The 26,828-nt window shown below is 38.5% G+C and overlaps 1 protein-coding gene across 2 annotated transcripts in view; it reads right to left on the bottom strand.

Annotated features, from left to right (window-relative positions):
- Nucleotides 1–5,957: 5,957 nt before the first annotated feature.
- The window catches only part of PTH2R (parathyroid hormone 2 receptor), a 76,099-nt gene continuing 55,228 nt past the window's right edge, over nt 5,958–26,828 (bottom strand). For both annotated transcript variants that reach the window (XM_027590408.1, XM_027590406.1), the window contains 5 exons: nt 25,265–25,331; nt 16,812–16,906; nt 9,520–9,658; nt 8,012–8,053; nt 5,958–7,170 (listed from right to left, as the gene is read on the bottom strand). In XM_027590408.1, coding sequence (XP_027446209.1) covers nt 6,772–7,170; nt 8,012–8,053; nt 9,520–9,658; nt 16,812–16,906; nt 25,265–25,331 — 742 coding nt within the window. In that variant the 3' untranslated portion in view covers nt 5,958–6,771. The remainder of the gene's footprint in view (nt 7,171–8,011; nt 8,054–9,519; nt 9,659–16,811; nt 16,907–25,264; nt 25,332–26,828) is intronic.

Here is a 26,828-nt window from a genome sequence, read left to right as displayed (position 1 = left end):
TCTGCTTCCATCTTCAGGCTACCTTGACTTACAGAGCTCTTGAATTCAGCACAGCCACCTCTAGGGTTACCAGTTTCGCTCTTTAGTACCTCTGCTTGCCTTCTACCTCTTAAGTACCTTCTCCCTCCCACTTCGCTGCTCTTGTCATACTTCGGACTCACGTATGTCACCCGCACCATCACACCCGCCTCCTAACTGCTGTCTTTGTGCCTGTTTAACCTTTATAGCTCATCTTCACACAGCTTGAGAGTTATCTTAGAAATATATACCTGCTCCTTTCCTGCTCACCTCCATCAGGGATTCCTCACTCCTTTTAGATTATAGCAAGGGATAGAAGCCTTTCCCAGTATCTTCCTATCTCCCTCTGCAGCCACATCTCTGACATCTCCTCCTTCACAGCTCACACTTCATCATGAAACCCTGGCAGTTCTCCAAATGTACTACATTCTTCTCCACCTTTGTAGCTTTGTAAAGACACAGCCTAAACTCTACAAAGATGAACTTCTACACATTACTCAGCTCCAACTTTAATCAATGAACGTATAAATGTATGGGAATTATGACAAAAGGAAAACAATGGAATTATTTTGACTACTTCATGTCAAATGGGAATATGTGATCTAGATTACATTATAGAAACTGATACCTTCACAAAAGGGAAATTGTCAAATAGGAAATACCCTGAAGAATACATGTATGCTTGATGATGTTACAGCTAATACAATAAAATTATAGGAGTTGAGCTCCTTTCCAACTCTCTTCAATGGAACAGAAATTCAACTAGAATAAAGATAGTATTCAAAAGACAGGTAACAGAGACAGATCTCTGTTGATGTACTCTGGGGAGGTCAAGGTGAGCGGACTTCAGAAATGTCTTTGGTCAACAAGAATCTGCTGTATGTCCTAGAGTTGTCAAAAAAAGTTACACAAACTCATAGCTTCATATACTGTTTGTTTTCCTATTCAGCCATTTAAATCATGAATCAAACGAGCCCATAAGCTCCCAAAATGAAATGTGGTGTTGGAAAAGATTAGGGATCTAAGTAGGAGCTGAATTTAACTGCTAACAACATTAAACTAAGAGTCAGTTAAGAGAAAAGGACGTTTACCATTTTACCTGGCTTCTGCACTGTTTATAGTTACTTCCAATCCACTGAGTGGTTTTTATAATAATGAATAAGTGGAAACCCACATAAAAGCTATCTTTAAATGCCATAAAGATGAGTAATCTAAAGATAAAGCGTTCAAAGTCATCTTTGCAACAATACGTGGGCAAATTTTCCATGGTCTCATGAGGCAGCTGAAGAAGGATTTAGATCTCTGTCTCTAGCTAGAGATTCTATCTAGAATTAAAAGAAGAGTTGAGATTAAAAAGTTATTTTTTATTCTGATAGTCATAAAATACTGGGAAATAAAAATGCTTTTACCCAAAACTATAATCATGTTATTACCGTTTTTCACATTCTCATAATTATTGGTAATTTGCCATCACAATAGTTAAATTCTTATTTATTCCCTGGTTGACTTGGCATACTATTAGTTTCCTGATAAAGGAAGTAAAAAGGCCCATATGCTTGAGAGAACAATCAAAGGCCTTAGAGTCAAACTGAACTGGGTTCAAATCCAGATTCATTCCCTTCGATTTGGAGCAAGTCCTCTAACTTCTGATTATTACTACATTTTTGAAATGGTGATAACTTCACAGTGTGTTATGAAGATTGTATGATAAAATAGACAGAAAAGGCTGAGCTCAGTTTCTATGTTATTCCTAAACTACCCACAGTGTGGGCCATCTTTTCAGCCTAAAACTTCCCTGGATGAGCAGGCAAGAGCTTTACTGAGCAGTTGAGTCCTTATGGGTCTCACAGAGATGGGCTGAGGGTGGAGGACATAGGCAGAGCACACCTAAAAAGAGTCAAAGATTGAAATCCTATTCATAAAACCAGATATTTAGTAACTCTTTAGAAAAGATGACAATGGCCTTTACTGATAAAAATTTATGTTTCTAAAATGAAACAACCACTGGTAAAAAAAAAAAAGTGAGTTCGGTAAATAGGCAACTTTCTTCCCTGCAATAAATGCATCACACAAAATACCATAAACACTAGGAAAATAATTGATCTCCATGAAGCAAGCAGACAAATAGCAATTATTCAGCATAATGTTAATCAGCCATTATAATTCTTTCCATGTAGACCATCTATATAAATCTCTGTAATAGGTTTCTATGGGTACCATAACATATTACCACAAACTTAGTGGCTTAAAACAAAACAAATTGAGGGGTACTAGGGTAGTGCCATTGGTTAGGCATCCTACTCTTGGTTTCAGCTCAGGTCATGATCTCAGGGACCTGGGATCAAGCCCCACACTGGGCTCTGTGCTCAGCGCAGAATCTGCTTGGGATTCCCCCTGCCCCTCCCACTCGTGTTCTCTCTCTCTCTCTCTGAAATAAAATACATCTTTTTTAAAAAACACACAAATTGATTATTTTATAGTTCTGTAGGTTAGAAGTCCAATAATGAGTGCACTGGGCTAAAATCAAGGTGTCAATAGGGCTCTACTCTTTCTGCGGGTTCTAGGGGAGAGTTTGTTTCTTTGCCTTCTCCAGTTGCCTACATTCCTCAGCTTATAGCCCCTTCTGCCATCTTCATAGCCAGCAACAAGAGGCATTCCTTCTTACATTACATCACTCTGACTTCCTCTTCTGCCTCCCTCTTGCACTTTTGAGGATCTTTGTGACTACACGGGGCCTACCCAGATAATCCACTGATTTTAAAGTCAACTGATTGGCAATACTTAATTCCATGTACAACCTAATTCCTCTTTGCCAAGTAACCCCACGTAGTCACAGGTTCTGGGAATTAGTAAGCATTATTCTACCTACCATAATCTCTAAGGAAGATCACTTCTGAATCATATACTATTAATCTCTGGCTGTAAATAATATACTGCATCTCACACATACCTTATTCATTCTCTTCCAACGATTCAAAAACAGTGGAATTCTTCCAGCAACTTTAGCAAAGGTGTTTCCATTTGATTGAACAAAAGCAGAAAGAGACAATGCTCTGACAGTAAGAGTTACATAACCAAAATCATTCCTGTTTATACTAGGCAGTGGAGTTTTATTTTCTCTGATATCAGGCTTCCTTTGGCTACAGGAAAATAAGGTATCAAAATTTAATATGCATGTTAACAAGCCGTATATGGCTGTCTTCACACACCCCTGTAATCTACCATACTATTCAGTCCTTTTTGTATTTAGAACTTGCTCTATTGCCAAAGAGAAAAATATATGTTGTGTTAGCAATAAGTCAGAGTGATGAATTGGAAAGTGAAGCATAGTGTGGTTGGGATCTGAAAGCACAGAAACTGTGGGTTGAATTTTTTTCTTAATAGACTCATCTAAACAGAATATTTATGATTTCAAGCCTAAATGCCACTACACGTAAAAATATTTGATTGCAAAAAAATAAAAAATAAATACTTGGTTGCTTAACTTCTTTAGAAAAATTAAAATTATATAGAATGTCACTCCCCAAGAACATTTTAGAAAACTATTGTTAAAGTTTTATGTAAGTGCATTGTCTAGATCAAGAGATGTAAATTAAAGGGGTCTGGAGCCCAGGCAGGTAACAGAAATAAGTGGATGAGGCCAGGTGGGCACTGGGTATACTAGCACCTTTGTTGCCCCAACTCAAGAGGTCAACCACCACTCAGCTCTAACAGCTGATTTTTGGTTCATAAGATTGTCTGACATTTTTATAATTCAGAAAATATAACTTTTACGTGGAAACATTCATATTTTCAAGACTGGCAACTTAACAATATACTGCAATCCCTTGACAGAGCAATAAAACAAAAGCCATGGACCAAATTTAGCTAACCATCCAGTAGTTTGCACCTCTGAATCTAGATCATCCAATCCTTGGTAACTACCTGGTATTTTACTTGATAAAATCAAGAGTGGTATAATTTATTGTCTAATTGGATGCAAACATCAAAACCTAGAAGAAAAATGTGTGTACATAGATGAGGTAAAAAGCCTTAGCATGCACCTAAGGGGTTCTTTATTCCTTATTGGGAATCGATTATGACTTATGTTTTGGTTTTTTTTAAGATTTTATTTATTTATCTGTCAGAGAGAGAAGAGAGAGCACACAAGCAGGGGGAGCTGCAGACAGAAGGAGAAGCAGACTCCCCGCTGAGCAAGGAGCCAGATGCAGGCCTTGATCCCAGGACCCTGGGATCATGACCCGAGCCAAAGGCAGACGCCCAACCAACTGAGCCACCCAGGCATCCCATGCCTTATGTTTTGTTATGGCCCCAGCACATAGCATAGTATCTGCCACATAATAGGCTTTAAGTAAATATTTGTTTAATTTATGAATAACTGAACTTTAAAGAAAATTTTTGATTACTCTGAGGATTATACTCATACTTGTTAACATAAAGGAGTAGTGACCTAGCCTTAAAATGTGGGGTTGGCTTAGAAAGCAAGAACCCTTGGGGTGCCTGGGTGGCTCAGTCAGTTGGGTATTGGACTCTTGATTTCAACTCAGGTCATGATCTCAGGTTCATGAGATTAAGCCCCATGTTGGGCTCCACACTCAGCATGGAACCTGCTTGGGATTCTCTCTCTCCCTCTTTCTCTGCCCTTCCCCCTACCTCATGTTCATGCACATGCACGCACATGCTCTCTCTCTCAAAAGAAAAGTAAGAACCCTTAATATTTTCCATATTATCAAAAGATATATATAGATATAGATATTCTAACAATTGTTATGTTGCACTGACCAATAAGATCTTTCATAATATAATGGGGCAAAGCCAGATTTTAACTTGAAACTATAATGTAACAGCAACCCAAATCAAGTATTTGTATGGTATTTTTATGTTACAAAGTGCTTTCAATATGTGATTTCTCTTATCACCAGAACATTTCACTAAGGTAGACGAATATTATCTTCATTTTAAAGATAGAAAACTTGAACTACAAAGGAAGCTAAGTGATTTTATAAAGACTTGCAGAAAATTAGCTATAGAACTGAACTTAATCTTTCAGCCCATGATCATTCTCTCCTGATAAGAAGACAGCATGGGGTATGACAATAAAGCATAGAATCAGATGAATTAAATATGTACAATGGCACCTTCATAAACGGGTTGGGAAGGAATTGCCTCTGTGTGGCACAGAAGAGGAAGGCAAGAATGTGCATAGAAGGAAAGTATAATATTTTTCAAGATAGTGTGTAGACATCGGGGTACCTTATTCATCACGACACCAGTTGCATGTTGGTTAAATCATTCAGCAAAATGAGACAGATGAGCTTGACCTGTATTGTTTCACTTAGAAACACATTGCTCTGTAATATTTTCATTTCCTATATATATTTGTCTACCCCACTACAGTGGAAATGTCATGAAGGTCAGAGGCTAAGACATATTAAGAGTTCTTAGGCAATCTCTACCCAGAAGAAATTAATTGAATGCTTTGATTGGTTAATGGGAAACATAAACATTGGTGATAGTGGAGCATAATGGTTAAGAACACAGGACTTGAAGTCAGTAGATCTGTGTCTGAAACCATGTTCCATCAATGTCTAGCTGGGCAACTTTCGGTGAGTTTCTCCACCTCTACAAGTCACATTGTCATCTGTAAAGAGGGTGACAATGATAAAACTGAACCGTAAGTTTGCAGTGAGAATTAAAAAAGTTAATGTTTGTAAAAACCAGCAGGATGGTGGGTACCTGACATACACTCAATAAATGTTTCACTATTGCAACAGACTGATGTTTCAAGTTCAGGAAAGTGCTGGAGCTACATGCTGATCTCTAGTTTTGAAGAAGGAACATTTGGTTGGTTCTCAAAAACAAAGTTAGATGCCGAGAAAAAATCTTTTAAAGTGACCCAAAATGTATCTTTAAAACAAACTTTTAATTTAGTCCACGTGCCATTTGGAATACAGTAATACAACAAAGACGAAAAAGGCACAGATGCAGTGTGCCTTACTATCAGTACAAATTATTACAAACAGAATCAGTTTGCAGACACAAGCTCACTGACTGAGCAAACCAGGTGGCATGTCAAGGTTTACGGAGGACTGAAGACCTGAGATTTGGCTGGTCACAGAGGAGACATTCAAAAGAAGGAATAGGTGCAATACTATTTGGAGTAATCTTCCTTGTTTCTAGAAAGAAACAGATATTTCACAAATTTATTATCTTATCAAAGTCCAGCCACTTTTTTTTTCCAGTGTGTACTTGTGCTTAGCTCTTTCATTGTTCATGGTATGTTTTCAGACCCTAATTGCTCCTATGCACAGGCAAAAGGAATGCAATGGTAGAAGTACATTAAAATGAGAAAAAGAGGATGCTAATTTCTTAAAAGGGAAATAACACATATGGAATGATCTCGATCATACCTAGAGTGATATTTTTATGAGAGAAAACTAGAGCCAAGCAATTGAAACGTTTTCTACCCAAAAGTAGCAGGAAAAAAATGAACAATCACAGAGCAAGTACCACACAACAATTTAGAAGAGAATTTAATGCCAAAAGAAGGTAATAAACTACTCCACTGACACTTCTCCTTTTGTGTCTTTACTATTTATAGAATCCAGTTCATGCAACCTGAAAACTTCTGTGAAGTAACACTTTGAACCCGAATTTTCAGTTCTGGGGCTCAAGCAAAGGAATGCCAGCCAAGTTCATCTAACACTGCCAGAGGGACCGACTCTCTTCGAAGTCACAGTTGTTGACTGTGCGTCAACAGAGAACATCCTCTGTTTCTCCTCTGCTTCCTTCCGGGTCTGGGTTAAATTCCAAGGGCCTGGGAGACTCCACCATTGGAATCTCCTCTCCCAGCCTCGCGTTCCCTTCCTTGGTCTCCTCATGGGTCGTGCGTGGCAGGCAGTCCTGCTCCGAGTTACTCCAGACATAGCCGGGTAAAGTCACGTGGCTGTCGGGCTGGCGGCCGGCTGTCCTGGGGGTTTTGCCGGCGATGAGCACCAAGCGAGCGCTGGCTGCCCCCTGCGACTGGCTGCTGGTGCTGTGGGTCAACGTGGTGAGCACGGAGCCGTATCTGTGGCTGCCGCAGGGGGGCGTCCTTTTCCAGTCGATGGAGAGATTCCACCGACTCCACAACTTCTTCACCTCAGCCTGAACCTAAGTCGCAGGAAACATTCTGCGTCAGAAACCATCAAGGAGACCCTGCAGCCTTGTTACAATGGACCTGTGCCCTTCAATGATGGTGATTACTGAGTTTCCACTGTGTGCCAGCGACTTGATGTACATACTCTCTCTCTTAACCTGAAATGTAATACTATCACTTTTGCATAGGCATACTGAAGGAGGAAAGAATGGGGAAGAAGCTTATACATGAAAAGCAGGCACTGCAATGCATTACTAATGGGGTGGGACTCTTGCTTCCAACCTGTGGTTGAAAATTCAATTCTACTGCTATTGCCATTTACCAAAAAGGAGCTTATCTGGAAGTTCCATGGAAAACAGTGGAAATCTGGTATGCTGGTTCACCTAAAAGAACAGTAGGGCTACTTCTCTCCAGCCAACCCCTAAATGAACTGAAAGCATCCTGTCATCATTGTATAGTTTTGAAAATATCAAAATATTCTTTCTTATCCCAAGAAAACTTTTTTTTAGTTTCTTAGAGAACTTGAAATTGAATATCAGTTTAAGTATTGACTGAAATATGGAATTCACTGTCCTTCCAAGTATCAATTCACATTCCAACAAGTTGGTTTTTTGCTATCAGAGTTTCCAAATGAATTAACATTGAAAAGTGCTAGAAGAGAAAGACTCTAGCCTATTTACATTAATTCTTGCTCTCTCAAAATCATGTATGATTGAAATATCTCCCTTCTCCCTGCTCATTTTTTCCTGTAATTGCTGGGGATCCTAAAGAGATTCAGGTCACACAGCGATGACCATTTACAAGCTTACTCAGAGCTAGAGCTGTGGGATGTACAGGGGGGTTCTTCAAACCTACCTCCCCATTGCAGTAGCAGTAGATGATAGACACAAAGAATCCCTGGGGAACAAAGGAGAAAGTTAGCATACTGACAACTCCAGAAGATCACGGCATTGAGGTGTCTTGTATCACAATACATACATTGAAAAACTGGGTTGTGTTATGCTTCCTTCGGAAAATTATATGAACTCTTCTCTCCTGGTGTTTCCAAATCTTTAAGTGTATATTTTTCTGAGATCCTTCTTTGGTGTCAGCTGAACCAAACAAGTAACTGAATAAAACACTCCCAAGACACACAAATAACTGGTTTCTATTATATTAGCTTCATTTATGTTTTCACTCAAGGATCACAGAATATTCCCTGGTTGGTAAGAGATATTTATACACTGTGAATCCTGGAAACTACAGACATAGGCTATTCTATGGTAAAAAGACAAAGAAACTTTTTGTTTCACTCATTCAAAAATATTTATTTTTGAATAAATAAATAAATAAATAAATATTCTACAGGGCAAACTGCTCAGCATGCCAGGGATAAACAATTCAATCAAGACAGAGAAGGTCCCTGTTCCCTTAGACTACATTCTAGAAGGAAATACAGATGATGGATAAAATATAAACAACTAGCCACACTAGAAAAATGTAAGATTATAAGGGTTATGCAGGCCAAACAACTGGTATGAAAGAGAAGAATGGAGAAGATACACTGAATGAAGACCAAGTTGAAGAGATGACCATTTAAGCTGGTTTGAGTGAAAAGAAGCCAGGCCTTGTGAATATTAGCAGGGAGCGCCTTCCAGACAGAGGGAACAGTAAGTCCAAGCCCCTGAGATAAGAATGAGCTCGAGGAACACTAGTGGGGCTCAAACTTAGCCGGCAACCGGGAACATGATGGAACTCGACGACACAGTTGGATAGGATCCCTGCCCCGAGGGCTGTGCACACCAGCAAATGGCATTTGGATTTTATTCTGAGTGCAGTGGGAAACCTCTGGGTACTTCTGGTAGAGAAGGGACATGATCATATTTATTTTTAAGATCCTTCAGACCCTTGTATGGAGACTAGATTTAAGGCAGCAGTGGGAGGCAGCAAGCGAGTAGCCAGGAGGAGAAGATAGATGTCCGCAGAAAGCCAAGTGAGGGGTGATGGTAATCATATTTTCAAATGAGATAAAATGGGTAGAAGCTACCTTTTCTTCTTTGTTGTCTCCCTTTCCCTTTTCCCCCCTCCTCCCTGTCTGCTTTTTCTTTGGCTTTCGTTTATTTTCCGTACACACACGCTGCTCTATACGTATTACATATTCTACAACAAAATGTTTTCTTGTCTCACTGCCCAGGCGTGTTTGTGAGAAGCAGCTCCTGCAATGGTCAGAGGTTAAAAGCACAGGCTCCAGAGAGTATGGCCTTTTCATGGCCCTCTGGGGACAGGTCCATGAAAGCCAGACAGAGGGGCAGAGAACAAAGGTGCAAGGGGTGGGGGAATAAAAGCAAAATGCAAGAACTACATTACTAGCTGGTGCTCTCTACCTGAAAGGAATTGAAGAAGAGCTCACAGTGCATCCGGACCTCCCAGCCGAGCCCCGTGAAGGAATGGGGCAGGCACAGGAACACAATGTAGTGCACTCCAAAGACCAGCACAAGGACCAGGGTTGATTTGGCCAGTTTCCTGAAAGAGAATACCAAGCCTTTTTATTCATCAACTTCGAGTGCCTGTCAGTAGAGACAGCTTGCTGGGAAAAAAAGTGAAGCTTAGCAGAGCTAAAGGGGGCTGCATTTTTTCCATCTCTTTGGACCCCATGGCTCCTGCTAGCTTCCCCCCGCCTTCCTGTCCTTTTATACTACATCAAGTCATTTATTCTCATTTCCCATGATTATTATACCTTAAATCTTTCTAATCTCATCTCCACTCTCCTGGCCTAGAATACTATTTTCATAAAGCCATGAAATGCCCTTTTTTCTGTCCTAAATTTATTTTAACATCTATGTTTGAGACTTAAAACAAGTATTACCTCAATCCATGTTAACTGTCTTTACTTTCATAGGCCACATTTTGACTTGTTTTGTTCATTTTAAAATTAACTACTCCCTAGTTGGATCTGCATTAATCATTTCATATTTTCTTATGAACTTCATGTGGCCAATACTTTCTACTTTCTCTAAATATCCTCTGTCAAATATTCTACAAAATATCTATAGTTCTAGGTTTTGTGCTTTTTTTTTTTTTTTTGGCAAGCTAAGCAATTTGACTTTATTTCCCTTAACTACCTCTTCATATACATTTTCTTGTGTAACTGGAGGAACCCCGGGTTTCTAAGATGATTGATTCTAAAATGGCCCTCAATGATCCTGGTATTTACATTCTTGTTAATCTTCTCCCCTTGAATGTAGGCAAAGACCTGGACCTTACTTCTAACTGATCGATTACAGCCAAAATGATGGGATGTCACTTCTGTGATTACATTTCATAAGAGTGTAACTTCCATTTTACTAGCAAACTCTCTCCTTTGTTTGGTTCAAGGAAGTAAGTTAATCATGTGGTGAGCTAGTGGGAGAGATGACAAGGAGAGGGGACACTGACCACCAGCCAGTAAGAAACTGAATCCCGTCAACAATCTCATAAACTTGGAAGTGGATTCTTCCCCAGTCTTAGGGTAAGACTGCAGTCCTGACTGTCAGTTGAGCCTCGTAAGAGATCTTAAAGCAGGAGGCCCAGCTAAACCATGCCCAGGTTCCTGACCTACAGAAACAGTTAAATAGCAAGTGTGTTGTTTTAAGCCACAGACGTTTGCGGTAATCCGTTTGCACAGCAGATAGTTAGTACATCCAAGCACACCATGTGTTCTTTTGTACTTTTTATCCAAGAAACTGCCAAATCTGGCTAATTCTTTCTTACTCGTCTTACGTCCAGCTACTTTTCTTCCTTCCTTCCTTCCTTCCTTATTTATGTACTTACTTATATACTTAGTTCTCTTCTTGGAAGTAAGCTGTGTGGGTGAAGCTAAACAGAAATGGATTTGGGTTCTAGATATACCATTGACTCCCTGAGTGATTGTAATTCAGTTTTCTTTTTTCTAAAATGTGGGAACAGGGCCCAGAAGTTTATAAGAGCTCTCACAGTCTAACGCTTTCCTAGGGAGGATCATCTTCCAGATACATCCATTTTCCCATTATAACCATCTTTCTGGCTCCTGCAGGAGCTGGGTGTCCCACAGAATCATACTGAAATGCCTAATTTAGGCTTTTGGAGTTGCACGCCTACCCCATCTCATTCTCCTCTGCCTCTCGTATCTCTCAGTAGTGCCCAGACCTCCTCTTGGCTCAGAGCCATCTGCTCTGCCTCACACCCATAGTTTCCCTGGTGGCCTATGGGCTTTCTCCTATGCTGCTCTAGTCCCACACCTCCTACCTTGACTCACCTATAGTCTACTTAATTTGAAAATTCTACCTTAAGTCTGTTTCATTCAAGGCAGCATCCCTGATAAGACAATGGATTTCTCTGACCTAACTCATCCTTTCAACTTCCAGAGGCTCCTTGGGATATGCTTGTCCTCCTGAATTCTGACTAGTAACTACCCTCTTCCCATCACTGCATATATGAGCAAGACACTGTGAGTACCTTCATGATACTGTAATTCAGTCTAATCAGATAAAGCGGGGACAGCATTAACTACACTTGCAGAACTTTAGAAGTCTTGGTTAACAGCATTCTGAAAAGAAAATTGCATTTCCTCCTTTAAGATGAATGGATAAATCCCCCTGGAGACTATACTCAAAATCAAGCTAACTTTGATTGTTCCTATTGTGTGTGACTGGAGCCAAAAACTAGGTTAAAAGAAGAAAGAAAGGAAAGAAAAGAAAGAAAGAAGAAAGAAAGAAAAGAAAGAAACAAAGAAACAAAGAAAACAAACAAACAAAGAAAGAAAGAAAAGAAACAAAGAAAGAAAGAAAGAAAGAAAGAAAGAAAGACAGAAAGAAAGAAAGAAAAAGAAAGAAAGGAAGGAAGGAAGGAAGGAAGGAAGAAAGAAAGAAAGAAAGAAAGGAAGAAAGGAAGAAAGGAAGAAAGGAAGAAAGGAAGTAAGGAAGAAAGAAAGAAAGAAAGAAAGAAAGAAAGAAAGAAAGAAAGAAAGAAAGAAAGAAAGAAAGAAAGAAAGAAAGAAAGAAAGAAAGAAAGAAAGGAAGAAAGGAAGAAAGGAAGAAAGGAAGAAAGGAAGAAAGGAAGAAAGGAAGAAAGGAAGAAAGGAAGAAAGGAAGAAAGGAAGAAAGAAAGAAAGAAAAGAAAGAAAGAAGAAAAGAAAAGAAAAAAGAAAGAGAAAGAGAGAAAGGGAAAGAGAGAGAAGGAGGGAGGAGGGAAGGGAGGAAGGAGAAGGAAGGAAAGGAGGGAGGAAGGGAGTGAGGGAGGAAGGGGAGAGAGGGAGAAAGAATACAACACATTGTGAAATGATCACAAATGTAAAAGTTTAGGGACAGTTTGGATCAATGCAGAGTAAGAAAAATCTGTTAGATTAAATTTAGTGGGAATCGTGCTAGCTCAGCCATCTGGGTTTTTTCTCTCTCTTTATCTATGACTAGGCTCTTTTACAACTCTGTAGAGATAGAAGTTAATTTGGAGAAAACCAGATAGTAATTGAATTCATTTTCTATTGCTATGAAACAAATTACCACAAATTTAGTGGCTTAAACCAATATCCATTTAGTCTCTCTCAGTTTCAGAGAGGTCCTAGCCATAGGTCCCTCAGGTCTTAATCACAGACCTTCACAACATGTCAGATTACTTCTTCAAAGCCCGCAGGAGGATCTCTCTCCGGGCTGCCTGTCACAGGAGTGACTACCCCATCACCTTTCCAATATAACGTAACCTAATCAAGGGAGAGACTATCCCATCATAGGTCTTGCTCAAGAAGGTATGTGAGGGATGAGGGTTATATAGGGCATGTACACCAGGAAGGCAGTAATCTTGGAAGTTGCATCTTAGAAATCTGCCTACCACAGCAATGCAAATAATTTCTGTCCATAGAAATGCAAATTGTGTCCAATGGAATGCCACTAATTATACTCTGTGGATGTTAACAATTTGCTAATTTGCATCCATTTGTAAATTCATTTTAGCATTCATAATTCTCTTTTAAGCATGTGTAATGCCTTACCAGTTCCTTCATTAATGAGTGAAATAAAATCTTTGAGGTGTGTTCATTTATATTTGTGTAAGAGTTATTATTACATCCTCTTTTAAAATGTATCCTTCAATGACGGTGAATAAGTTGAAGTAGTGGCATATGCTGGGCCAATGTATACATGGGTCATCTGTCTGTCAGTTCACTCATAAAGATGGATTTTTCCACTCACATCGAATCATGCAGCCATCCTGGGCACTGATTTGCTCAGCGTCCATCTGATCACTCATGCACACCACACTGTACATCTTTGCAGCCTGGCTCTCTGAAAAGGCACAGCTGTCTAATGAGATGATCAGGGGCGTACGAGCTGAAAGTGGCCTTCTGGCTTGCTGGAGACATGGTGGTGGCTCTGCGTCCAAGGGCAAAGCCATGGGAGGAATATAAAGGAATCAAATGGTGTGTGGGACTCAGCGTCCTACTTAGAAAATAGATACCCAATTCTTGCAATATCTCTCTCCCCAGGTGAAAAGTGCTGGGAAATCGCTACTTTTAAGAGTCAACTTAGCTTTTTAAAAAAGTAACATTTCCCCTAAGCCTTTTCCAATCCCTCTTGAGCTTGAATTAATCCTTCCCTTTCTTCTATACACATAACACTTTGTAAGTGCATCTCTACTGGCTCTGTCCTCACTTTAATTAAATCAATCTCTCTCTCACTCTCTCTCTCAAATTTTCTTCGCAGGCAGAAACCATGTCTTCTTAACTTTGAATCTCTTGCATGGCACAAGAAGGGCACTCAGTCAATGAAGCTGTTGGCTATCATGCCCCTGTCACATCCTGTACTGGATGCCTCCTTTTATTCTGCCAACCATGTGAGAGAGCCATTATTTTCCTATGTCCATATGAGGATAGAGGCTCAGAAAAGGAAAGTATTCACCCAAAGTTAGACAATTAGTAGACAATTCAACCTTAAAAATCTGTCCTCTTTACTACCATATTGCATAACAAACACTGGTTGAATTTATTCCAAAAATAAAAAATAAAAAATGTAATTTTTGTCTAATATTGAATGGAAAGTCAAATTAGCCAAAACACTCAAGTGTTCTTTTCCACTGAATTTTGCATCTTTCATATCTCATGTTCTTCCAGTCCTGGCAATCTTCTCTTACTTTGCAAGGGGATTGGTTTGTAATTTAAAAGACAAAATAATGCATTAGTCCTGTTGTTAAATCTGATAGATTATTTAATTTTCTACACAATCTCTGTGTGTTTAAAAATCCTTTTTGTTTTAAAATTACCGATGTGAACTACAGTTATGTAGAATGTCATTTTCGAGGGAAACTGGGTAAAGGGTATATATTATATATATTACATATATGTGTGTATTATTTTTACAACTCTATTACTTGTATGTTTTATTTTATCTCTGTATTACTTTTATAACTGCATATAACTCTGCAGTTATCTCAAAATAAACAATTTCTTAAAAGCTGATTGTATTAATTCATTCCAGTTTTTTTTTTTTAAGACTTTATTTATTTATTTGAGAGAGAGAGCAAGAGAGGGCCGGAACAGTGGGGAGGAGCAGAGGGAGAGGAAGAAGCAGACTCCCTGCTGAGCAGGGAGCCTGACTTGGGGCTTGACCCCAGGACCCTGAGATCATGACCTGAGTTGAAGGCAATTCATTTCAGTTTTAAGACACTATCAATGAAGGGATACCATGTACTTTTCTAAAGTCTTCCTTTGTGTATATGTGCATGCTCACCGGGAGAGATTATCTCAGCTCTGAAAGATGTTTTCAGTCTTTCAGAGAGTTATATGCATGAGAATGTGTTTAAAAACTGTTTTAGATGCCACCATTTGGAAATATAAATATAATATACATATATTTTTTCGTTGTTACAAGAATATTTGGTATTTGAACATTTGTTTGACAAAGGTAATAGCCAACTGAAATATAAGTTTAAAGGTACAAAAAATAAATGGGTGTAAATTGAAATACTCAGTTGAACCTCATAGATAGAATTTCACTGGGACAAAGACACAAATTACATTTTTCTAGGTCTCTTTATTTACAAAGTGAGAAGGTATTTAAATTTGGTAATCTAAGGCCTCAGAAACTAAATACTGAATTGAATTCCCAAATCACTGCCAAGTAAGTACCCACATTTTTCTCTCCAAAAAGAAAGAGAGTTATTCCTCACCATAGTTTTATCTGTAGCTTAACTTCAGGCATTAGTAAGAATACTGTTTCAGCTATTTAAAAAAAAAAAAATGTATTTGGCTGGAAAATACTTTCCATGACTACTATTGGTCTAGACCCTGTTCAAACTAATGGCTCCAAAATTTAAAAACTTCCGGGCCCCAGATTATTTAAAATTTATTCTGAATTCTGAAGAGTAGATTATTTTAATCCTTGATAAATGTTTCTCTTCCATTATTTTGAGAAATAATCTCCTATGAATGAACTCAAAATATTGTCTAGTCTATTTTTTAAGATAATTCACCCTTTGTTCTCTCCAGAGTTTCTCAAATCTCTGGGGCAACTTTTAACTGAAAGTACAAGTTCACATCATTCAGAACTAGAGAAATAAGGAGCTTTTATTCAGGGCTAGAGAAATAAACAGCTTTCAAAAACCTTTGCACTGTTCCACTTTACAGAGAAGAGTGGAAAGCTATTTACATTTTCCATTGTTCTATCATCCTTTGGCCTTTGTCTTCATCAGTGGGATGCAACATGAGCCATGCTATGAGTATAGCAATGGCCCTTCACTGGAAACTCTTAAGCACAATTTACTTTATAACACTACTGCTTGCAGCACATTACAAATTACTGGAGCCTACAGCTGCTGGTTTGTTCATACTGTGCATCCTATTCCAGACTCCAGTCCATACCCATCATCTTTTCTGCCTGACAGAGGATGTTGCCTAAACAGTAGAGGGAAATGACTCAACAAAGGGTTTTGAGAACATCTGTAACACAGGACCAAAATGTTGACTATGGTTTCTTCCTTTCTGTGTCTCAGATAGCATTTCATAACAATCCAAGACAAAAAGAAATAGTTATTGCCTTGGGATTATAAAGATCAATCCAAATCCACCAGACTAATGGATATGTATATCCAGTTGGGTAGAGGCTGCTATTATTCAGAACTCCCAAAACGATCATTGGAAAAAGTTGGCTTAAGACAGTTCGATAATGATCATAAACTCTCAATTTGCCCTTTTCTTCTTGAAAGATTGAATAATGGACCTCTCTCAATCAGTACATTGGAAAGTTCTTAAAAATTTATATTCAGTAGGGGCCAGTCTGATGGACAGATAGGAAACAATACAGCAAACTCACTTTCTTGATATTTTCAGTTATGAAGATATTATTTTAAGAATGCAGATAAAATTGTCTGCCAAGATCATCAAAAAGAGATTTTCTAGGAAGTCACACAGTTTATGGGAAAATTCCAATATGCTAATAACAGATAAAAAAATTATATTAATTAATACTTAAAATTTAAGCACATTAAAGGTTTTGGGTTATTTATATTTTCCTAAAATACATATACTTTTCTGATAAATTAAACAATTAAACCAAATGAAAATTCATATTCATAAATTTATCTCTCAGAGACATTTCAGATCAATCAGTATCTGTTCTTTACTCTAAATAGTAACCCAAATATTTCCTCTGGTAGGTGCCTGTCCTGCAATTACCTGTACTGTTTTCTTGTGTCATGCCCAACTGCATTGGTCTCCCAGATTTTGGTAGCCAGAACTCTAACGGTATTCAGAAACAGAATAAAATTGAGCTGAAAGAGAAGGTAATATTACAAAGCATTATTAAGGTAGCCTTCAAGATTTTTATAAAAATTTATATAATTGAACTTCTTTGTATTCCAAAACTGAAAATTACCTATTCCACAAATGTGAATGAGGGACTCTGAGATAAGGTATTAGACAGCTAGTGATTCTTGAATTGCCCTCATGAAAACATAGAGATAAAAAGTTTCAACAGCACTGGAAACTAGAAATACCAGAGGATTGATCTGCCAGAATCCATGGGGAATTTCCAAACCAAAGTTCAGATAAAGTCCTGTGGCAGACTGGCAGGATAAAGGATAATACTTATTATATAAATATAACCAACTGCCCTTTTTGAAATGAATTCCCAGCTTCTGTATCTATTTCAGGGAGAGGAATAATAGAGTTATTTGGGGGACGCTGTCCCTCTTATGACATATGAAAAGTATTAGGTGAAGTATAAGGTTTTTTTGAAAAAGCAAATGGTGGGAGGAGATGGATGAAATAGATACAGGGCATTAAGAACACACTTATCGTGATGAGCACTGAGTAACATAAGAATTGTTGAACCATTATGTTGTACACCTGAAACTAATATTAACACTGTATGTTAATTATACTTCAATTTAAAAAAAAATTTTTAAACACTTCTCAGATACATACACACTCAAACAAGATGTTGTATGAGAAAAGGCCCCCAGTGCAAGCAATTAGATTGAATTTTAAATATTATAGGTGTGTGCACCCCCGGGGACAATCAAGTTTTGGTTTTAAAAACGGGGAGAAGGTGTTGGTAGGATAAGCCTTTTTATGTCTGAGGGCCTCAAGGGAAGTGAAGAGATCAAAAATGAAGAAAAAGAAAAGATCTCCAGATCCAGGGTCATAAGGAAGGAGAAGCCTGAACCCCTGGAGTCCCTTTATTCAGGAAGATGCCTGCAGTCCAGAAAATGCTACTACTTAGGAATAATGGAAAAGAAGATTGTCAAGAGTAGGTCTGTGTCAGTGGGAGAGTAATAGCAGGAAGAGAAGAACCATCAAGTTCTGCATTCTTGGAAACAAATCATCTTGTAGTGTTTTCAACCATTTCTGGAATTTAGAGAATTGGGGTAATTCATGTGCCCCACTCCCTGATACAGATGATCAACTGGATCAGCCCTTAACCCCCTGCCACCTCCTTTGCCATCCCACCACTGACTATGCTGTAGGAACCTCTCACCTCTCACTAATTTCACAGCTTTCTATAGGAACCAGGGGCTGAGTCATGAGTCCCATACGTGGGAGGAAGGACAGAAGTGTGCTGTGAGCTGGTAGAAGAAGGATTCTTCAGGCTAGTAAGAGCTGCCATTTATTGAGCACTCAAGTTTAACTCACATGAATATGGGAGAAGCATTTTTATGTCCCTTTATTATGGATGAAGAAACGCCAGCTTAAAGAGATCAAGTGATTTGACCTATGCTACCCAGCTATTAGGGGAATCTGAACCATGTCTATGTGGGTCTGTACTGTGAATTCTTAACCACCACCTTACACCTTCTCTTCAGGAGGATAAAAAGATGCAAAACATGAGAGCTGAGGATCTCCATTCATCCTCACCCACTGCAACACCTGGCTCAAGACGCAGAATATTTTTCAATAAGAGGGTGAGAGCTGCTCACAGATGTCACATGAGTGCTTCTTTTTGAATGACCACTTATGCCGTGCCCCGTTAATTCCACTCTCCCTACGACCACAGCCCCCAGCAATACGGTGCAGCTGGGAGTGAAAATGGTGGAAAGCGATGCTGTGTAATTACTGTGCAAGGGACAAAGGAGTAGGCGCTGAGGCTGGCAGCGCCGTGGGAGCAGTGCCCGCTTGGGAATGTCACTGGTCAGTTCCTATCCCTGGAAAAGGAAGAATTAGAGATGGCCTCAGACAGGCCAACCCTGAACTCTATCCCTATTAAAAAGGCCGTGACCGGGAACTCTGTTCTCAGGCCAGTAGACCAAATAAATACTGAAAACTGGCAGAAATTTGACTAAAGAAGATACACACATCCAATACATCAGTTTAATAACTAAGAAGATGCATTTAAGGACAATGAAGTGGATTATGGAAAGAATTAAGAAAAACAAAGATTGGGTAAAACTTGCTGCCTTAGGGGCACCCGGGTGGCTCAGTCGGTTAAGCGTCTGCCTTCAGCTCAGGTCATGATCTCCGGGTCCTGGGATCAAGTCCCGTGTGGGGCTCCCTGCACAGGGGGGAGCCTGCTTCTCCCTCTGCCGCTCCCCCTGCTCTCTCTCTCTGTGTCAAATAAATAAATAAATCTTAAAAAAAAAAAACCAAAAACCTTGCTGCCTTAAAAGATCAGTTAACAAAATATACCCATGTACATACATACTGATAGCTCCAACCCCAGTTGGGTAAAATTCCAAGTAATTACCCTGAATAATTTAGAGAAGTATAGAATAAAGGTTAATTAGGAACTAAGTTATCGACTACTTGTTCACTATTCTAAGTGTATGACATGAATTGACTCTCAGTCTTCACAACAGTTCAATGAGATAGGCACATCATCGCCCCCATTTTGTGGGTTAGGAACCTGAGTAACAGCTTCCACTCATTATTCCTGGTCATATAGCCAGCAAGTGGCAGAGCTCTGAGGCCCATGCAGCCTGGATGATAAGCAGTGGGGACTCAACCACAGCACCATGCTGCCCATAAAAGAGAGTTGAGTGATAGTAGATTGAGATGGAGACAAATTTCTTTTTTATTTTTAAAGATTTTATTTATCTACTTGACAGAGAGAGAGACAGCGAGAGAGGGAACACAAGCAGGGGGAGTGGCAGAGGGAGAAGCAGGCTTCCTGCAGAGCAGGGAGCCCCATGCAGGGCTCGATCCCAGGACCCTGGGATCATGACCTGAGCTGAAGGCAGACGCTTAACGACTGAGCCACCCAGGCGCCCAAGACAGAAATTTCTTAAAGAGCAGGATGGATTAAGAAAAGATTGTTAAGAATCTAAAATATGATCAAGTTTTAAAATCAATGTTAGAAACAGCAAACAGTAGATCTAACAAAGCAGAACACATTCAGCAATGTGGAAGACCACTGAAGACTCTTCCCAAATGGGGGGATAAGGAACAAAGACACATATGATGAGGGGAGAGATGCTTACGTGGACGACATGGAATTGAGAGTCATCATGCAGATTTATTTCTCTCTCTGTAAAAAAGATTATGATAAATTGAATAATAAAAATGTAAGAGAAGAAAATTCCTGTGCTAAAGAAAGATCTGAGCCTGTATAAATGACATTATACACTGGGCAAAGGGAGTGAAAACGAACAAGACCAAGTGGAAACCTCTAGTGAGATTTTTTAAATTTCATTTTAAAAAAGATGTAGAAATAATTCTAAGAGAAAATTATTGAGAGAGTCCTTGTATCTCTCATGTGAACTTCCTCTAAAATTTTGCTTAAAGGTCTACTTCAGGCAAAGTACAGATAAAACGAAGAAGAAACTGAGAGGTGAATAAAATGACCACTCATAAGCATTAAAACCAGTCAGACATCAAACAAATTTTATGCAAATATGGTTTTTAAATAATGCAAATATAAACATTAGATTCTTCCTCAATTAAAAATTTAAAGATGTACTCAAAGTGAACCACAGATGAATTGAAACAAAGAACTCCAAATTTCAGCCTTGAAACCTCTGGCCCCTCAGGCTACCTCAGAGACTTTGTTCCTAGAGTCCCCTTTGCCTGGATCATTCTTCCACTCCCTCCGCTCTCCCTTCCTTACTAGGTTAGCTCATTCCTAGGTTTCAGGTTGAATGTCAGCTTTTCTCAGAAATTGTTCCAGCCCCACTACAGCACTTGTCACATGTGTTTGCCTCACCCACTCTGCTTAAGCTTCAGGAGAATTGGTGTCTATCTCCTGACTGTATCATGGGCCATTGTCTCACACAGCACCTGCAATGTTCTTGGTATTTAATCAAGATTTGTTAAATGAGTGAATGGATAACTGATTGAATGAGATATGCACTCTCCAAACCCTATAGAAGAATTTTTAAAAGTCATCCTCAAATCAACATCAACATGTTACAGGTGAATAACAAACTGTTATATTTGCAGATATTTATTTTCAGAACAAAAATTAATGTTTTATGACTCTAGTTCTCTTAAACATAGTTTTAACACATATGAACAAAACACAGATAACAGTGCAATAATTTTAGATTCTATGGTTCCAAAATCAAGTGATTTCTCCTAAATTTATACTGAAGTCTATGATTATGTCTAAAATTCAATTCTCTTGATAGAACTTCTTCAAATTAGAACCCATAAATGCTTATCCTCTACAAACTCTTTCCCATATTGCTTAGAAATTCTGATCACATTTTATCAGATTTTACTCTCAGATACACAAAATTCCAATTAATAGAATTTCTGTTATTCTAATATCCAAAGCCAGAATTAAGTGAGGGATCCAACTTATATTTAAAAGTTTTGGTGGAGTGCCTAGGTGGCTCAGTTGGGTAAACGTCCAACTCTTTGATTTTGGCTCAGGTCATGATCTCAGGGTCGTGAGATCGAGCCCTGCATTGGGCTCTGTGCTTAGCAAGGAATCTGCTTGAGATTCTCTCTAGCCCTCTCCCTCTGTTCCCCCCCACACACACACACATACACACTCACGCTTGCTCGCTCACTCTCTCTAAAATAAATAAATAAATAAATCTTTAAAAAATTAAAATTAAAGTATTGGCAAATAATTTTTGATAGCATATATGGAACATATCTATTTACATAAAACCATGCTACATATAATGCAAGTCTGAAAAACAAATATTTTATCCAAAGTTAACATACAAAAAACTATAAATATTACCTTAAAAATGGAAAGATCTTTTTCCCATAAATTCAAGAAACAATCTTGACATGTTTTGGAGTACCAGTGAAAAGAACACGGTCAAAAAATGTGGTTATAGTCTTATTTTGTCACACTATCTGTGCGGGCTTTAGTTTCCTTCTCTAGAAATGAAAAGGTTGCATGAAACAGACTCAGAGGTTCTGTAATCATACCGAACTTTGCTTTGTGCTCTTCTTTCACCTCTTCCCTCTTACCAGTTCCCCAGGGCATCTACTTTATATGCGGGCTTTATTTTTTCAACAAGTATTTATTGAGTGGCCACTATGTGCCAGGAAGCTTGCCAGGCACTAGAAATACAGAAGTTTAGGAAAAATATGGTTCTTGTTCACATAAACCTTACAGCTTAGTGCACAAGATGGACATTCAACAATCAGAAGTCTTATACATTGTGATGATCTTGAGAAGGAAAAACCTCACCTTGCTCTTTGGGTTATAACAGGTGACCTAATTTAGATTGGAGGCATCAAGGAGGCCACATGAAAAAGTTGCATTTAAACTGAGGAATAGAAGGAAGCTCATCCCAGGCTTCCGAGGGTACAGCACAGAATATGGAATAGCCCTGAGGAGGCAGAGGTGGCCAGGTTCAAGGAACTGAAAGGAAAACAACACGGCTGAGGTAGTGCATGTAAAGGGTGTAGGCACAAGTGACAGGGTCTTCCCTAGACCATTGGGGATGTTGGATTTTATTTTATGTGCAAGGAGTTCATTGGATAGGGACACTGACCCTGAAGTTAGAATACCACTCCACCATTCACTAGCTCTGTGATCTTGAGCAGTTTCTTCATTTAGAAGATTAGATAAATCTCTGTAAATAAAGCACTAGGAACAGTGCCCACCGCAGGGCACTATGCAGTGTTTATTGTTATTATTTGCATCATCCCTTCTGGCTTCAGGACACTGAACAGCTGAGAGGAAGGAGCACCTCACTCAAAACACTAGGATGGGTTTTGGGGCACATCTCTTCCTTTACACCCTGGTTCTACAGTAAAGTGAGGGCATCTTAAAGGGAACTGTGATAACTGAATTGTTATACTAAAACAAAAAGGTAACTCAGTGAACAGAAAGGTACTCTTGAATCTTCGCTGATTTTTTTTAAAAAGATTTTTTTTTATTTATTTTAGAAAGAGAGGGAGCACATATGGGGGGAGGGGGAGAGGGAGAAAATCTCAAGCAGAATCCCCACTGAGCACAGAGCCCCAGAGGGCTCAATCTCACAACCCTGAGATCATGACTATGATTTTTGAAATTAAATGGATGTTGTGATATTGGAAATACACTTAAGAATTCTTGCTTTGGAGGTGTCATCATTTAACTCAAGAAGATGAAAATGGCTTCCATCTAAGTTTTCTTTAAAATGCATATGCATTGAGTATACCATCATTTCTAGCTCTCTTTCCCCTTTCCCCAACAGGGAATCTTCTAGAACCTCTATAATCACCAAACTTTACTGTTTTTCTTTGCAATTTAGAAACCTCAGCAAATAAACTTCTCATCCATGTTGACAGTGTGAGTAACTAAGATCTGCAAACAAAAAACAAAGCCTTGGTTAAAAATCAACTGTTTCAATGGAGGATGTCCTATGATTTACTTTTGTCCATTGTCCTTTGCTTCAATTCTTTTTTTTTTTTTAAGATTTTATTTATTTATCAGACAGAGAGAGACAGAGGCAGGCAGAGGGAAGAGCAGACTCCTTGCTGAGCAAGGAGCCCAATGTGGGACTCAATCCCAGGACCGTGGGATCATGACCTGATCCTTTGCTTCAATTCTTAATTTTGCAAGGATCTCTTGGAGTTTTAATGTCTTTTCTTTTCATCAAATGAAAACTCAAACTTAATGTTCTTAAATTTGCCTACATTTTCATATAATATTTAATTATCTCTTATTTCACGATTCCAGTACAAGGCACTGAGGACACAAAAAAGTAATAAGACCTGAGTTATCCCCTTAAAAAGAGGATGGTAAGCGATGGACAAGCAAACACAGTGGAGGAGGAACTCGGAGGAAAGAAAATGAAAGGCTGGGAAGCACAGATGAGGATAAAATATCAGTGGATAAAAGGGAAATCAGAGTAGTAAACACCAGACACTACTTTATAAAGTGAATTTGTATCTTTAAGTTCATTGATGTTCCCCAGGGATACAGTTTATCAATAGATGGTTTAATGGGATGGTTTATCACCAGACTAAAATAGAAATACTTCATTAAAATTAAAGTGATAAGAGTTCATAAATTTAAGTCATTCATTCATTTATCCACTGTCCATTTCCAGCTTCTCCTAGGACATTGAAATGGGGTCTAATTTGCTAACAGGCTGTTTTAGCAAGGATACAAACTGGCTTCTCTGAAAGTGTTCTACCTTTTATTTCCCCCTATAAACATTTACTTTTGAAATGAAGAGTCCTTTCCAAGCTTCTCTATTTCTCTTTCTGTGTTTTTCCTATGAGATAAATAAGGTTTTCTCTGATTCTGGATAGATCCTACAAAACCTCAGTCCCATTAATAGCTGTCCTTCTGCCATCAAGCATGACAACATAATGACAACCCCAGTGATGCCTTATGCTACAGAAAACAAAATGAGAAATGTGAGAAATTGGAGAACAAAGACCAAGAAAAAATTTAGTTAAAAATTGTGCTGCTGCATTACTTTTAAGGGATTTAACAGTTAATATGGGAACATAAGTCCTCTTTCTAAGATGTTTATAATCTTGAATTAATACAAGTATAATTTCTTCATCAAATCATGGAGAAGCTAATGAGATAAAACCTTCAAGGGAAGTCAAGAATAAACATTTTGGGGGGTTGTGTTAGACACAAAGAAGTGTAACTTTGTTTTCTTTCACAATACACGTGTAATATGTAGGTGAAATACTACAGACATAAAAGGTCCTCGCAGCATGCATTGTTTACTCCAGTCTTTTTCCCATGATCTATCAGACAGTATTCTGCGGGATATGTTTCCATATGGAATCAGCTTAACTCCTTGGGGACGGCATGCCAAGTAAGAGCTTTAGTCAATGCTTTATAATGAATCATACTATCATTTTTCACTCTCTTAGTAATTCCTCTGTTCTCTGGCTATTTGCCTCCTCCTCCTGACCTACTACCAAGTGATCAGAACCTTAAAGTGGAGCTCCAACATAATGGATGTAAAGGGGGAAGAATTTTAGGACCTTCCAGCTGCTTGAACATGTACATGTTCACAGATACTTTGAAGCCCCAGAACTGAACCCATATGCTAGCTCATTAAAGGGAGGGTATGTGCTTTCTGCATGGATCTCAGTGTCAGCCATGAATATGGATATGATCCCCAGCCCAGACTCTCCTAACAGCTATTGCTGTAATGTGAGTCTACTAAACCTTTGTAGGACAAAGTAAGAGGCACACTTTCTCTTGGTTTTAGCAGCAGTTTAATTATGCATCCTTTTTCTTTCTTTCCATGACACAGGGTTTTAACACTTACCCCAACAGCTGCTAAGATTGGGGCTTGGTAAATCCACTTGATGTTTCCAGCACTAAGTTCCCAGCATCTGAGACATGAAAAAAACTTTCATGAATAAATTGGCAAAGCAAATAGGCAATGAGAAAGTAGCATTTTAAGTTCTACTGAACATTCCAGTCCCAAGCTTTTGATTAAAAAATAAGTAGACAAAAACAAATCTCATAAGACACTCAAACCAGTAAAAAAAAAAAAAAAAAAAAATGTGTAATGGGTCCTGGTTTCTGTACTATTGAGTACTATAAATATTGTTTATTTTATAGCAATAAGATTCAAAACCACATTTCCAGAGCCACAAAAAATTACTGTCTTTTAAATGTGGTGCACATGGGGGCGCCTGAGTGGCTCAGTTGGTTGAGAGTCCGACTCTTGGTTTTGGCTTAGAGTTGTGGGATAGATCCCCATGTCAGGCTCCACGCTCAGTGGGGAGTCCGCCTCACCTGTCCCTCTCCCTCAGCCTGTCCCCTCCATTCTCTCTCTCTCTCTCTAAGATAATCCTAAATAAATAAATAAATAAATAAATAAATAAATGTGGTGCACCTGATACTTCATTTTTCTTATCACTGGAAAGATAAAGTCCTCTTACTTCCAGAAGTTCTAGCAATTTTATGTTACACCTCCACATACTGGAGAATACTGACAATAATGCAAATCATTCTTATCCATCAAAATGCAATAGAAAGCTGACAGTAATGCAAATGATTCCTGCTGGTAGAAATGCAACAGAAAACTAGATGCAAATGATTTTTGTGCATAGAAATGAAAACTAGTTGTGTTCAGTGGAATGTGATTGATCATTGCCTTCTGAATACTGAATTGTTGCATGTATTTATAAATTTATTTCAATATTCATTTTGCTAAATACAGGCATGTGATTTAGTTCTTCTTTGAACAAGTTATAACCTCTTACTGCTTCCCTCCATAATTAGTGAGTTAAAAAATCTTTGACAAGTGCTCATTTTATATCTGCATAAAATCCGTGATTTTATCTTTAACTTTAAAAGTTCATTTTTAGCAGTACTTAATAAAAACACTATATAATTTACCTATTTGTTATGTTGATCTTCTGCTTCACTCCCACCCCAGCTAGAATTTAGTTTTTACATGAACAGGGATCATTGTTATTTTCTGATGTATTATAAGTGCCTAGAATAATACAGAACATATAGGGAGTCAACAAATATTTGTTGGATTGAACTGAATTCAAAATAAGTTTGATTCAATCTCACTCATACTGGTTTGGAACAGTGTTGAGAAAAACTAGTTCCACTTGAAACTTTAATGTAGCACTTTAAGCAGTTTTTATACATTAAAGATCCATAAATAAAAGCCTCAGTTTCTTTCTCCTTAGACAAAACCTAGCATTGATTGTGGGGACAATAAATGAAATTTTATAAAGAAATTTTAGGGATGGGGCACCTGGGTGGCTCAGTCGTTAAGCATCTGCCTTCGGCTCAGGTCATGATCCCAGGATTCTGGGATTGAGCCCCACATGGAGCTCCTTTCTCCACAGGAAGCCTGCTTCTCC

Source organism: Zalophus californianus, chromosome 3, assembly GCF_009762305.2.
Source record: "Zalophus californianus isolate mZalCal1 chromosome 3, mZalCal1.pri.v2, whole genome shotgun sequence".
Taxonomy (NCBI): Eukaryota; Metazoa; Chordata; class Mammalia; order Carnivora; family Otariidae; genus Zalophus; species Zalophus californianus.
The sequence above is the reverse complement of the archived record's forward strand: the minus strand, read 5'-3'. Positions and strand labels throughout refer to the sequence as shown.